The 15163-nt window shown below is 41.7% G+C and overlaps 1 protein-coding gene across 7 annotated transcripts in view; it reads left to right on the top strand.

Annotated features, from left to right (window-relative positions):
- The first annotated feature begins 751 nt into the window (after positions 1-751).
- Positions 752-15163, top strand: part of RBM20 (RNA binding motif protein 20) — a 176277-nt gene continuing 161865 nt past the window's right edge. For 2 of the 7 annotated variants that reach the window (XM_073240436.1, XM_073240435.1), the window contains exon 1: positions 770-1445. In XM_073240436.1, coding sequence (XP_073096537.1) covers positions 1337-1445 — 109 coding nt within the window. In that variant the 5' untranslated portion in view covers positions 770-1336. Of the gene's footprint in view, positions 1446-15163 lie in introns of all 7 variants that reach the window. The other 5 variants (XM_073240442.1, XM_073240439.1, XM_073240438.1 and 2 more) reach the window with 5 other exon arrangements.

Raw genomic sequence — 15163 nt, 5'->3', positions numbered from 1 at the left:
GGAGGATGGGTGGGCTTGAGATCCCTAGCAAACTTCTTTCCGGGCCCTGGGGCACCCTGCCTGCGCTCCGGCTGCCCACGTACCCAAGGCACACCTTTTCTCTCTTCCCCAGGCTGCGGGTGCCAGGATTCAGAAGCCCGTGCACCCGACGGACTTGAAGGATTTCCTGCGTAACTGGTGTCTGCGGTCTTTGCCCAGCTCCTAGATGTTTCTGCGAACCAGGTGCCTCCCCAGACCTCCACGCGCGCGGGGGGACACTGGGCGGCCCCTTGCCGGGAGGCTGCTCCGCGCAGGAGCCGGCGTCCCCAGCTGTGAACCGCGGGGGAGCTCGCGCACAGGGCCAACGGGCAGAGCTTCAGAGGCGCTGGTGGAGGCGGCGCGATGTCGGCGAACTCTCTCCTCAGCCTTTACATTTCCACTGAGATTTCGCCATTAAATAACAAGAATAAAACGTACGCTTGGTTTTGTCTTTGCGCTCGCGAGATCGTGGTGGGTCTTGTAGAGAAGAGGAGGGAAAAGTGAAGAGAAACACGGCGGCCCCACCGGCCGCTTCCGGGACCCCTGAATTCAGCAGCTGGCACTGCCAATTTGGAGAGCCCTCAGGCCTGGTCCTCGAAGACCTGGGCTTCAAGTCCCACCGCCCTGGGGGAGGTCCGGGCTCTCCCCCGCGGGGTCGGGGCCCTCAGCCGCTAGGGCTGCTGGCGGGGCTCCAGCCGCCGGGACCTGCCCAGCCCGGTGCGCCTCGCACTGGCTATGCGCGCAGACGCCCGGGCGCGCTCCGTCCGCCCCGCTGGGCAGGAGCGCGCGAGGCCGCGCGCGCCGTCGCCGGGCAGCCCAGAGGCGCCCGGCTCCCGGCAGAGGCGAGAGCCCGGCGGCCGGCGGCGGGCTGGCGTGCGTGGCGCCGCCTCACGCGGGTGCGCTACGCGGCGGAGCGCCGGCCTGGGACCCTGAGGGAGCGCGGCGGTGGGCGGCACGCGCCGCGCTCTCTCCCGGATCCCCGCGCCCGCGTCGGCGCCCACCCCGGCTGAGCAGCCTCCTCCGGCCGGGAGCCGCCCCCCGGCCCCCACCCCCGCGCGGCCCGACGCGGCGCGCGGGAGCGGCGGGAGGAGCAGGAGGCGGCGCCGCAGGGACTGCCTCCTCCCCGCCCCTCGCGTCTCCTCCCCGCGCCCCCGGGAAGGACAAGGGGACTAGGCGCGGGGACCCCGGCCAGTGAGCGCCCGTGCCCTGGGCCGCCCCTCGCGCGCGCGCTCCTGCCGCGAACCCGGGCCTCGCGTGGTGCTGGCCGCAGCCATGAGCCAGGACGCGGAGCCCAGTGGCCCGGAGCAACCGGACAGAGATGCCCGCAGCGTGCCCGGTGCCCCGGCGCCGCCAGCGCCCCCAGGCCCGCGAGGGATGCAGCCGCCGCCGCCGCCGCCCCAGGCCGGCCTACCCCAGATCATCCAAAAGTAAGAGGGGGGACGGGGTGCGCCGAGGGGGCATGCCCCGGGCGCCCCCTTCTGAGCGTCATCTCTCCAGTCCCGGCTCAACTTCGCTCGGCCGCCGCGCGTTTGAAGTTTTCGTGCCCTCTTTCGGCGGAATCGGTGTCATTCTGGCTGTTCCTCAGGTTGGGGCCAGGGAAGCCGAGTTATTTGGGGAAAATGATGTTGCTTTTCCTTATCCCTCTTCCTTTCTCTTCAAGGGCGTTACTGAATTATTTTGAACTAAAATAGTTCAGATTGGGGAAAAGGGACCAGAGACTATCTGTCATCTTTCTGGTCCCGGGAGGCCGCAGGGATGTATGCAGAGCCGTGCGGGAGTGCGCGCGCGACGGTGACTGAGTGTCGCCACGGAGAAGCCGCCGCGCGTGGTGCCCCGAAGTCAGCCAGTGACGTCGGTGAGAAGGGTGGTGAGGGATTGCAGGCATAGTTTGCTTTGCCCTGAAAGAAGTGTTCGGACTTTTCAAGAAGGCCCTCCTCGCGAAGAGTTCGCAGCAGCGCAACCGTTTTCAGTTAATGTCACCATCTGGTGAGCGGGTGAAGCGTGGGCTGGGGCCGCCACTCTTCCCCGCCTCCTCTCCCAGCGCATGAACAGGTTGGGGGTGCTCAACAGCCCTGAGAAGCTCCTCCAGCCCCTCTGGGGGTCGTAAGAGTAAAACGGTGATGTTCTTTCTGTCCATTCATACGACATTTTGACAGTTTAAGGCCTAGAATGTCGGTTTGTTTGAAAGATCTTTATTCTCCTAAAGGTTTCCCTGAGCTTGCAATGAAGTCCTCAAAAGTAGTTTAAGAAGTATAGGGAAGTCTGAATGAGGAGTGCTTGGGCAAAACTGACAAAACTAGAGAAATGCACGCAAGTACAGCGAAAACCAACCGTGTGGGACAGAGTGGAGGTTTCCCAGCGCTGCTGTACTGATGCTTTGAGTTAGGCAAACTTTTAAAAATGCAGTAAGAGAAATAACCAGTGATGGATGTACGTGGAAGTAAATGGCATTTAAATATTCTTTTTAAGACTGACTTATGTAACAAAGAATAGTGAAAATTCAAGTTGGACATTAAAGAACGCTAGTATATTTCAGAACAAAATGGTTCCCTTTTTTTGACTGGTAGAATACTAAAGCTTCATTTATGACAACTTCTTGCTTTGATTTGATTTTATATAACTTTCAACTACTCACAAGTTGCTATTACGTTTTGTATTGCTATTCTGTTCCTTTTGTTTTGCAAATTACTTCAGCTAAGATTGACTAAGTATGATTGACAGTTTAAGTACATCATTACTTAAAATTTCCCTTTAATCCTCAATATAAATGTAAGATAGCAGAGAAAAATATGTCTCAAACATAAACTTTATTTACTAAAAAGAACCCAAACAAACCCCAAAACAGATTGACTAATTATTAATTGGGGGACACCTAATGTGCTTCTTACTGGGCCAGTGTCTTATGACTGGACATTAAGCTGCACATTAAGTTAATTGAGTTTGCTTTGGTTTTGTAATCACCCTGCATTTTCCTATCATTTACTTTTAATTAGTAAAAAACTAGGAATTTTCTGTTCGCAGAAAAATCATCATAGATGAGTAGCTGGTTATGAAATGTTGCCAGTTTGAAAATAAATGCCATTTTGTGGGAAATGAACCATTCAAAGTGTATTTCAGTTACCAGATAAATATATAATTTACCCTGTAAATTCATTCCCATTTCTGTCTCTGGGATATTTTACTTTAATAGATAAGACCAAGCTTTTCAAACATGGCCCCTTCTGCGAGCAGTCGGGGATGGAGACCTTAAGCAGTATCTGATGGCTCTCCTTGTTTTGCATTGGTGACAGATTAGTGTTCAGGGGCCAGGTCCAAGGCCATTGCATATACCCATGGGATTTGGTGTTTGTGTGCTTATGTTTCAAAGTCTTTCTTTATAAGGATAATTTGGGGTTTGCACTTCCCTCAATACCCACTAAAATTCCGCTGGAACCAGGCATAACATGGCAAATGCTTTACAGGTCCATCTTTAATGCGCTGAAACTTGAGCAGGTTATTTTGAAACTACGTTTGCATAATTTAATCTGAGCCACCATTTCTGTGTAGTTATGAGGTGCTATTTGCATCAGTCATCTTTGAGAAAGAGTAGTGGGGAGATTGTTCTCAGTCTCAAAATTAGTTGTCCACCTCTTGCTTTGAGAATTTTGTGTGCCGGAGCTTTGGATGAAATTCTCCTCGAGTGGATTGCATAGTAAATACGTTTTACTGGGCAACCTATATTTTTTTCTAGTTATTTTAGTGTGGTTATTGTGTAAGTTGCAAGAGAAGTTTTGATGTCTTTTAAAATGATGAAGGTATCAGTCTTCTATGTTGCATAGTGTTTAAGGATTACAAGAATTTTTTCACTTAATGTCTGTGTTTACTGATTTTTACTAATAACAGCTTTCATTTTGGGCAAAGTCAATGACTTTGGTAAAACAATAGTCACGATCATAAAAACTGATTCCTATTCATGTATGTTATATTTGGTCTTAATAAGAGACCTGCTGTATACTACATTTAGGTAGCTAAACACACGAGGTGTGATGATGAATAATGAGACTGGTTTTGGTGTTTGTTTTGTGGAAGCCAGTCCCGGTACTTAGGAAGATTGCATGGAAAGTTAATTTCTGTGGATTATTTTTGTTCTACTTAGGTACATTTAGTTTTCTTATGATTGCTTTCTCAGCTTCATTCAAGAATCGCCCATGACCTTTCTGCTCTTGTTAACTCCTGACTCCTGGCCAATATTGGCATTACCTATAAAGATTATCAGTCATGTTTAGACACATAGAAATAATATCTTGTAAATTCTTTGTTTTTAATGTATATTCTCAAAGTTGGCCAATGTGGAGATATTATTGGATAAAATGTATCACATTATGTAAGCCATTGGGCAACAAGAAATATAGGTTACACCTTAAGAGGAGATTTGGGATGCGTTTAGGAAATCAGAATAATTTGGGGACTTAAAATATATTCTCCATATTAGCAAAAGACAGACAGCATTGTTGTGTGTTGCTGAATGGTTTATAAGGATTTTTCTCTAACACTCACAATATTTTATTTCTAAAAGTACTTTATGTTTTAGTTTTGTGCTTTAACATCAAACATAATTCTTGATTTATAAGAGGTTTTTTTATTAACCTTGATAAACATTGGAAATAAAAATTTTAAGTTGTAAGTTTTAAAACTCTTTGGAATGAAAAAACAGCCACTCAATTCTGTGTGAAATGTTTAAATTAATTGCCAGATGTAACTACACAGTGTGCCTCTAATTACGGTGAAAATTAACCAAAGAAGCACACACGTCTTCTATGAGGTGAACACACAGGTGGTTTTCTTAAATTATCTGGTCTGCAGTGAAATATTCCTAATGCATGACATTGGGTTCATATTTAATTTGAATATAGATGACTTATTTTTTCATTTCCAGTTCAGTGTGATAAGCAGTGAATATTATAAAAATAGAAGAAGTTTTAGTATTTGATAAGTAGTGTCACCTTCATGTGTTTGTGACTTATAAAGATATAAATCCAGCTTTGATTTCTAAAGTTTATAGTCTTTGGCATAGTGTTAGGACACTGGCCGACTCTGTTTTCAGAGAAAAGTGTTCCCCTAATTCAGTAGAGAAAATGTTACAAGTAGTCACTCTGCAGATAATTTTATAGACATTCTGCATTTGGAGGGATCTCCTTGTAACTCTTAGGGGATGATATGCAGGCAAGCTGTGTGTGATGTCTATCCACTTTGACGGGCATGTCGACAGTTATATACAGAATCCGGGAGGGAATAATTTGCCAAAAAGGGACATTACCTCACACTCATACTTGGTCCTTTTCTGGAAAGAAGTTGGAATTTCTAACATCTGTGCCAGCTTCTAACATCGGTTTGAGTCCATTTTTAGGGGAGACACAGATATGTTCGTAGAAAGAATTTTGAAAGCTTTAAACACCATCTTAAACTGCACGTAAAACAAGCATTCATCAGGAGAAAACATCTGAGAGAATTGTTTACCCAAAACAGGGAAGGAGAGAGGGTGGGTTCTTTGAGAATACTGAAAAGTTTCTTGGCTTTTCTTGAAAGCCTCTTAAAAGTGTCTTTTTTTTTTTTAAAGGAATTTTTTCTTGAGGGTTTGTTGTGATAAGTAGTTTTAGATAGTAAGCATAGCCATTCAGTTACAAGTTTTTCTAAAGTTGCCAAAGAGATCAGTATGATGAAATGTTGTACATTATTATCATTAGTCATGGTAAATGACTATGCATATGGTGTACACAGAGCTGTTCTAATGCCAGGGATGTAGGGGGAAAAAAGAAGAAAAAATTATCACCTATTTTATTCTTCTATCCACTTATTCTTTGCTATCTTCTTAACAGTTTATCAAATTAATAATTTTAAATGCCCACATCTTCTAGTTGAAATGTGATCTCTGATCTGTTAAGATCTCCTTGCCTGTTTGCAAAGTTACCAGGGGGAAAAAACTCCCACCAGGACTGACTCAAAGTGAAATGATCCTCCATTATCCAGTTTCTCTCTCTCTGATTTGTTTTACTTGTGGCTGTAGATTTTTCAACTCCAGTTAAATTAATATTTCTTCCTTGCCCACAAGAGCTAATCTTCAAGTAAACAAACCAATTTAGCTCAATTCACAGCTTTGATAAACAAGAATCTACAAAACGTTAGAAACAGGGGTCTAATCAAGGGATAGAATTAAGACAGACTGAATTAAACATGGAGAGAAAAAATGGAAGAAGCCTGAGACAGTGGAGTTTAAACTCCACAGAGAAATTCAGAGGCAGGACTCTGCTCTCCTTGTGGCCACCCTGGTTCCCCTGCCAGACAAAAGCTTGAAGGGGTCTCTTGTGAGGCAAAGTCCCACTTAATCTGGTTTTTATTTCCTGGCACAGTAATTTTCTTGTTTAGAATGGTCATACTGATATGGTTTTGTGTATTTTAACAGGGGAAAGTTGTGTGGGTCCACAGCTGGTATGAGTGACTAGTAGCTGTGTGTAGAATCGTATGTTGAAAAGTTTTACAGAAAGTAAAGTGATCTGTTTCCAGAATCACAGCAAAGATGGTATAATTACTGGTTTGTAGAAAGGAGCACATGGCAATTTCCTTTCTGGATAATGAACCTGGCTGGATGTTGGTAATATGTGTGTTACCCTGGAATCCCAATATTGTCATCCCATGAAGATAGTTTTCATGCCACTTTTCCCTCCCTTAATGTGGGTATTTGCTTTAAGGATGCAGCAGGGCCATATTGCTTGTTCCTACCTGGTGAGAAGACTGGGAAATTCTGATTTTAATTAAGAAGATGCATTTTTGAATCAGGAATGTGAATTTGGTTTCCAACACCACCAAGGGGATGTTGGGTGGTGGGGTAATACTTTGCCTGGCTCAATGGGTGGTCATCACTGTTTAAATTCCATCCAACTAAGGTTTCAGTCTTTGATATTTACAGACAGCAAGTTTGGGGACAAATCATCACTAACAGCTGTTCGAGGAGGAGGTGGAAGGGAAGGACCCATCCCCCATCAGTAATTCGTGCATTTTGAATATGATGCATATGTCTATCTCGTATGATAAAGTGTTTGCTGCAGAAGTTACAGCTAAGTCAATTGATCCTCTTTTTTCCTATAATTTCTTATGGATTTTATAAGATAAATAAGTCCCTAATGGTTTACAAGTCAACTTTTCCAACTTGCTGACAACAGATTCGTCAGGGAGATGGTGCCTATTGATGTGAACATACTTTTTGAGCAAAACAGAGCCATTAAGCAACTTGCTTGAGGATGTGTTAATAACTTTTAGTTCCGTTTGCCAAGTACATTTTTCCATGCATTTAGAAACAAAAGGCTGGGGGACATGCATATGTTTCGGGGGTGATTGTCACCCCATGAAGATAGGTTTCATACCACTTTTCCCTCCTTTAATGTGGGTATTTGCTTTAAGGATGCAGAAGGGCCATTTGCCATGGCCTTTCTTTGCACTTGCCTTCTCTCCGTCACAGTAATGACCCATCGGTCTGCAGTTGCCACTTCTCATTCTGGCCCAAACCTGGAAACCTCCATTCCAGGCTGTCTGGACATCTTAAACATTTTTCAATTTTGTAACTTGTCTGTCGACTTGTCTCCCAAATATGTTTTTGGTCTTACCCTTCAACTTTACCTCCAGTGTCATGACATTGAAGGAATGAATAGACAAGGTAATATATATAGTATTTTAAAGTCGTATTAATTTCATCAAGTTCTTCTTTTAGTTTATTTTTTAACTGATTATTCAGTCAAATGATTTGAGATCTGTCTGGTGTTGTAAGTATAAAATGAGCATCATTGCTCCAAATGAATTATTGGGTTCCTGACAAAGAGGGTCAGAGAGGAAAAGAAAGCCCTGGGCTGGGAGTGGGTCACCTGAACAAGCCAATTAACCTTCCCAATCTGTCTGTCCTCTCCTGGGTTTGGAAATGATCAATGGCAGTTCCTTCCAAGACTAAAATTATGCAAATATCCTGGAATATTGCTGAGTGATCGATCATCCATGTAGCATGCCTCCCCTCTCTTATACATCTGACAGAGAATATATCCCCTATTGGTTACATTTAGTAATGGATGTGGTTGTGTGATTGATCACTCATGGCAACAACAATAACTACAAAAAGAAAATCAAATGTTTTAACATTTGCGAAGACTATTTGTATCAGTGACATAAATTTAAGTCAGAGAAGTGGACACTATTGTCAGTGAAAAGGAGGTTGTTTCATATTTCTAATCACTAGAAAATTAAAAAAATAAAACAGTTATTTTGGAATGTTAATTACTTTGGAATGTTAAAGTGGATACTTGAGTTTGCAAAAAGAGTACTGTTTTCATTTCAGGAGAAAAATCCAGTAGTTGCCATGTATCTAAACTGGATTGTATTAAACAGAAGCAGGTGGGAGTGTTTGCTGAGATTATTGTTTTCAGAGACTGAAAATGTAAACACAGGGCCTACAGACTTCTTCTAGGAGTGCAGCTGTTGCCGGGACTTGGACTCGGTGATGTGCACTCAGTCAGCAGCATGGACTGTATTGACCATCCCAGAGCTCATGGCTGAAAAACACTGCGAGGAGATCATGGTTGTCTGAAAATGTTGGACCAGATGTTTCCAGAGCCTCCTAAGGATGGGCTCTTATCGGGGTCCTTGCATCCTCCTGGACTAGCAGGGATCACTGATAGCCTACAGTTATGGAGAGCCTTATTCAGTACTTGAAAAGATGCTCTTTAAAATCTTCTGCATGAAAAGGGAGATGACTTGTGTGATTCCATCTTGATTTATAGACTTTAAGTTATATACATAATAAGGATGAACATAAGGGTATTTATTGCTGCGCTGCCTAGAAAAGCAAAAAATTAGAAACCACCTAAATATTTTTCAGTTGAGAAAATAAAATGTGTGCATGTATAATATCATGTACCATTCAGTCATTAGACTGATTCCATTATATAAACAACATGTATACAGGATTTCATGTCTTTTAAAAAATGTGTATGAGTATGTGTGCAGGTGCTGGCAAGCCTGGAAAAACATCTAAAGAAGAAATATAACTTCAGGAGGTACAATCCGGTGATTTGTCTTTTTTCTTCTTTTATACTTTCAGTGAGCATATATTAATTTTATAGAGACAACAAAACTATTTCCACTTTTAAAAGCAAAAATTGCAGTAGGCATTTCCTGTTGTATCGCACTGTCCTTAAGACTGAACTGGATTTTAGACCTGAAAGGCGTCTGGGATCTGCCTTAGCTCAGCCCTCCAGTTTTTCTAGGGAAGGCAAGTGAGTATCAGAGAAGTCAAGTGAATTGTTCAAGGTCACACAAGCAAGGTAGTGGTCAGGTAGGAATAGGAATCCTCATCGTTTTATGTAATGTGTCTTCCTCTGGGCTTCCCTTTTGTCTGCTGGAAATGGGGAAGAGAGAAATGGAGAACATTCTTAAGCTAACTATTTATTTACTGGTTCTGGTCAGCTCAAATCCCCCAAGGAGATTTGAAAAGCGTCCTAGGGTTCCTTACCTCCTCCTGCCCCCTCCCCACAGGCTTTTCTGCATTTGACAGTATGCTGGGTCTCTCCAGGGCATCTCATGTTCTGTTCCAGCCTACCAAACAGAAGCAGAGTGGGAATTATCTCCCCCCTAAACTTTTGAAAGTGAGTTGTATAACAATCATTCTGTTATCATATCTGAGTAAATTAGTATTACTTAAGTGATTTTTCTAATAAATATTAGGCTTTTAATTTTTTCCTGAAAAATTAATTTTTTTCTGAAAAACGTTTCATATTGCTATCTTTAAACCCTCTGCATTCAGGTTCACAAGGGTATTGGTTTACAATGTCTTAGTTTAGCAAGTGTACCTGGCTTTTTCTGTTCTCCATGGCGAAAGATTCTAAACTAATTGTCTTATAGAATGAACCATGATCTGGATATGTTTCCTCATAACCAGATTCAGGTTAAGCATTTTCACAAGGACATGCAATGGGTAATATGTGTTCCACTAAGTTTGATCCCTCAGTTAACATGGTCACTGCCAGATATCCATCAATGGGACATGTTCCTCTTTGTGATTAGTAAGCTGTCTGTGGGAGTGAAACCATGAGACCCTCTGAATATCTTGTTTCCCAACAAACTTTGATCTAGTGATTTTATCTTTTAATTTGACCATATTAAAAAAAACCTTCAGTGAAATATGTGGAACTCAGTAGCTAAATATCACCTTAAAGTGGATTATTTGGATATGTGGTTTAAATCTGACAGCCTTGCAAAGATGTTTGCTTTGTATCACCCCAACATATTATCTGGAGTCTATGGATTTTTCTAGTCCTGTCACGATAGGGACTTAATTGATAGGCCAGCCGCTTCCCACTTAACCTCTACAGCATGCGTTCTGTCACGGCTTCAGTACTTTTTAATGTCCATACAAAGTGAATATAAATCCCTTTTAGGGCTAATGGCAGTGAGCAGATGCTAATGTGATTTTTGCCAGATCACACAATTTTTTTAGTCATCCTCTTGAAGCTAAGTCAAGTCTTTGCAAAACCCTTTTATCTTCCTTTTCAAAATCACTATATGAAGCTGACTTTGAAAATGACTGATGACTTGCCTGGAGCCTAACTGGGTGAGACCTAGAGCTGGTCTGTGACTACCAGTCTGTTCATGCTTTGTAGATTTAAGTTACACAGCTATTTTTGCCTCTTCCAGATTGGTACTTTTATTTTCATGCACAAAATATGCATGGGTGGGGAAAGTGGTGTGTAGTGAAAAGAATCAGGAGCAGGCATACTCCTTGTTCTAGATTCAGCTTGGCCACTACTAACCCTGAGCCTCCGTGTTCTCATCTGTAAAAGGGAACAATAATAAAGTGAATAACAACTCACATTTACTGAATGTTTCCTGTGTGCCACCTCCTATTCTAAGCACTTTGGGTATCTTTAATCCATTTAATCCATGAACGTTTAATTCAACAGTCATGCTGTGAGGTGAGTGTTGTTATTCTCATTTTACAGATGAGAAAACCAAATCACAAGCATACAAGTGTTCAGCAAAGCTAAGAAAAACAGTATTTTTGAAAGAACGGGAGGGGTGGGGCTTATCTGAGAGAATATTATGTAAATTTAGGTGGTCATATAATCTCTACATAAATATCTGTATCTTCAAAGTAATTTACAGAAAACCCATCACCTAAAAGAAACTCTTTCAGAAAAAATTGCTGAAGTAAATTTGAACATAGGTAAAGTTTAATTGGAGACAAACCAAGCAATCCAATTAACATTTCTTTTCTGTTTCCTTTTCCCTCTCTTTTTTCTTGTAGTTTTTTTTTTTTTGAGAGGGTATCTCTCATATTTATTGATCAAATGGTTGTTAACAACAATAAAATTCTGTATAGGGGAGTCAATGCTCAATGCACAATCATTAATCCATCTCAAGCCTAATTCTCGCAAGTCTCCAATCTTCTGAAGCATAACGAACAAGTTCTTGCATGGTGAACAAATTCTTACGTAGTGAATAAGTTCTTACATGGTGAACAGTACAAGGGCAGTCATCACAGAAACTTTCGGTTTTGATCACGCATTATGAACTGTGAACAATCAGGTCAAATATGAATATTCGTTTGATTTTTATACTTGGTTTATATGTGGATCCCACATTTCTCCCTTTATTATTATTATTATTTTTATTTTTAATAAAATGCTGAAGTGGTAGGTAGATGCAAGATAAAGGTAGAAAACATAGTTTAGTGTTGTAAGAGAGCAATTGTAGATGATCAGGTGTGTGCCTGTAGACTATGTGTTAATCCGAGCTAGACAAGGGCCTTAAAACATCCACGGATGCAGAAGATTTCTCTCAAAACAGGGGGGGTGAGGTTCTAAGCTTCACCACTGTTGATCCCCAATTTCTCACCTGATGGCCCCCCTGCGACTGTGCCTGTCTTAGGTTGTTCTTCCCTTGAGGAATCTTACCCATCTCTGGCTAACCAGTCATCTTCCAGGGCCATACAGGGAGATGTAAAGTTGGTAAGTGAGAGAGAAGCCATATTGTTTGAAAAGGTTAGCTTTTTACTTCTTTGAAGATTTATGCCGTGTGGCTTCTATGCCCAGCATTTGTCTTGAGGTATTTTTACCACTTGGAGGGATTATGATACTCGGTAAATTCGATATGAGGCACGAATTCTATTTAAGGGTTATAATTAGGAAGGAAGAAGAAATGCTATAGAGGTAGCAGATGGAAGAAAACATGGGAGGATTGATGATTTCTTTGACATATCTTCTTGTAGAGTAACTTAAGCATGTATAGGTTTTAAACTACTAACTAAATTGCGCACACATATTAACATAATAGGAATACAGTTACATAAACAAAGCAGATCCATAATTACCAGCCATCTCCAGTGAAGCCAAGAAAACCAGTTAGGCACCCTAGGTATTTGTGAAAATTAGTCTATGATATGATGGATATTGTCCAACTGTACTTGAACAGTCTGAGAGAAATCAGACAAATTAAAGCAACCCATTTTTGGGAACTGTTCACATCCCATATGTTCTTTTAACCGTAGATAGTCTGTAGTTGTAAGATTTTGGAGCGCTACAACTTGTACTTCTCCTAATTCTTGGTTGAGTTCCAACAGTATAGATCCAGTCAAATTTGTTGTTTTACTGTATGCACAGGCCAGCTTAGATATCTCCTTCTTCATTCCAATGGCAAGTCCAGGAAACAGTGGGATGGATGCAGCTACAACTGCAGCATCACCTGGATCTTTGTGGAGGTTTTTTGATGATCATCTTCTGGTATGAGTCTTCCAGAGAGTGCTGATGTTGGAAGTTCTTCTTCATATCGTATCTTAGTTCATTTTCTGGGTAGCCAAATTAGGCTTTGATCTTCTGTGTAAAAACAAACAGACCCTTTGCCCACACTTTGATATGCCCTTTATACCATTGTGTAGAACTCATTGGAGGTCACCACACAGGAACTGTTAGTCCATTTTTGGGTTCTGTAATTCCGCTACTATTTTGTTCCTTCAATTTTTCCTTTGTTCTTTTACTCCTCAGATGAGTGAAATCATTTGGTATTTCTCTTTCTCCGCTTGGCTTATTTCACTGAGCATAATACTCTCCAGCTCCATCCATGTTGCTGCAAATGGTAGGATTTTCCCTCTTCTTATGGCTGAGCAGTATTCCATTGTGTATATATACCACGTCTTCTTTATCCATTTATCTACCGATGGACATATAGGTTGCTTCCAATTCTTGGCTATTGTAAATAGTGCTGCGATAAACATAGGGGTGCATCTGTCTTTCTCAAACTTGATTGCTGCATTCTTAGGGTAAATTCCTAAGAGTGGAATTCCTGGGTCAAATGGTAGGTCTGTTTTGAGCATTTTGATGAACTTCCATACTGCTTTCCACAATGGCTGAACTAATTTACATTCCCACCAGCAGTGTAGGAGGGTTCCCCTTTCTCCACAGCCTCGCCAAAATTTGTTGTTGTTTGTCTTTTGGATGGCAGCCATCCTTGCTGGTGTGAGGTGATACCTCATTGTAGTTTTAATTTGCATTTCTCTGATAGTTAGCAATGTGAAGCATCTTTTCATGTGTCTCTTGGCCATCTGTATTTCTTTTTTAGAGAACTGTCTGTTCAGTTCCTCTGCCCATTTTTTAATTGGGTTATTTGTTTTTTGTTGGTTGAGGCGTGTGAGCTCTTTATATATTCTAGACGTCAAGCCTGTATCGGATCTGTCATTTTCAAATATATTCTCCCATACTGTAGGGTTCCTTTTTGTTCTATTGATGGTGTCTTTTGCTGTATAGAAGCTTTTCAGCTTAATATAGTCCCACTTGTTCATTTTTGCTGTTGTTTTCCTTGCCCGGGGAGATATGTTCAAGAAGAGGTCACTCATGTTTATGTCTAAGAGGTTTTTGCCTATGTTTTTTTCCAAGAGTTTAATGGTTTCATGACTTACATTCAGGTCTATGATCCATTTTGAGTTTACTTTTGTATATGGGGTTAGACAATGATCCAGTTTCATTCTCCTACATGTAGCTGTCCAGTTTTGCCAGCACCATCTGTTGAAGAGACTGTCATTTTGCCATTGTATGTCCATGGCTCCTTTATCAAATATTAATTGACCATATATGTTTGGGTTAATTTCTGGAGTCTCTAATCTGTTCCACTGGTCTGTGGCTCTGTTCTTGTGCCAGTACCAAATTGTCTTGATTACTATGGCTTTGTAGTAGAGCTTGAAGTTGGGGAGTGAGATCCCCCCTACTTTATTCTTCTTTTTCAGGATTGCTTTGGCTATTCGGGGTCTTTGGTGTTTCCATATGAATTTTTGAATTATTTGCTCCAGTTCATTGAAGAATGTTGCTGGTAATTTGAGAGGGATTGCATCAAATCTGTATATTGCTTTGGGCAGGATGGCCATTTTTATGATACTAATTCTTCCTAGCCATGAGCATGGGATGAGTTTCCATTTGTTAGTGTCCCCTTTAATTTCTCTTAAGAGTCACTTGTAGTTTTCAGGGTATAGGTCTTTCACTTCTTTGGTTAGGTTTATTCCTAGGTATTTTATTCTTTTTGATGCAATTGTGAATGGAATGGTTTTCCTGATTTCTCTTTCTATTGGTTCATTGTTAGTGTATAGGAAAGCTACAGATTTCTGTGTGTTAATTTTGTATCCTGCAACTTTGCTGTATTCCTATATCAGTTCTAGTAGTTTTGGAGTGGAGTCTTTAGGGTTTTTTATGTACAATATCATATCATCTGCAAATAGTGACAGTTCAACTTCTTCTTTATCAATCTGGATTCCTTGTATTTCTTTGTTTTGTCTGATTGCCGTGGCTAGGACCTCCAGTACTATCTTAAATAACAGTGGGGAGAGTGGGCATCCTTGTCTAGTTCCTGATCTCAGCGGAATTGCTTTCAGCTTCTTGCTGTTCAGTATAATGCTGGCTATGGGTTTATCATATATGGCCTTTATTATGTTGAGCTACTTGCCCTCTATTCCCATTTTGCTGAGAGTTTTTATCATGAATGGATGTTGAATTTTGTCGAATGCTTTTTCAGCATCTATGGAGATGATCATGTGGTTTTTGTCTTTCTTTTTGTTGATGTGGTGGATGATGTTGATGGATTTTTGAAT

The sequence above is a fragment of the Manis javanica genome, chromosome 7 (genome assembly GCF_040802235.1).
Source record: "Manis javanica isolate MJ-LG chromosome 7, MJ_LKY, whole genome shotgun sequence".
Taxonomy (NCBI): Eukaryota; Metazoa; Chordata; class Mammalia; order Pholidota; family Manidae; genus Manis; species Manis javanica.
Note: the sequence above shows the minus strand (reverse complement) of the source record. Positions and strands in the feature narration are given on the sequence as shown.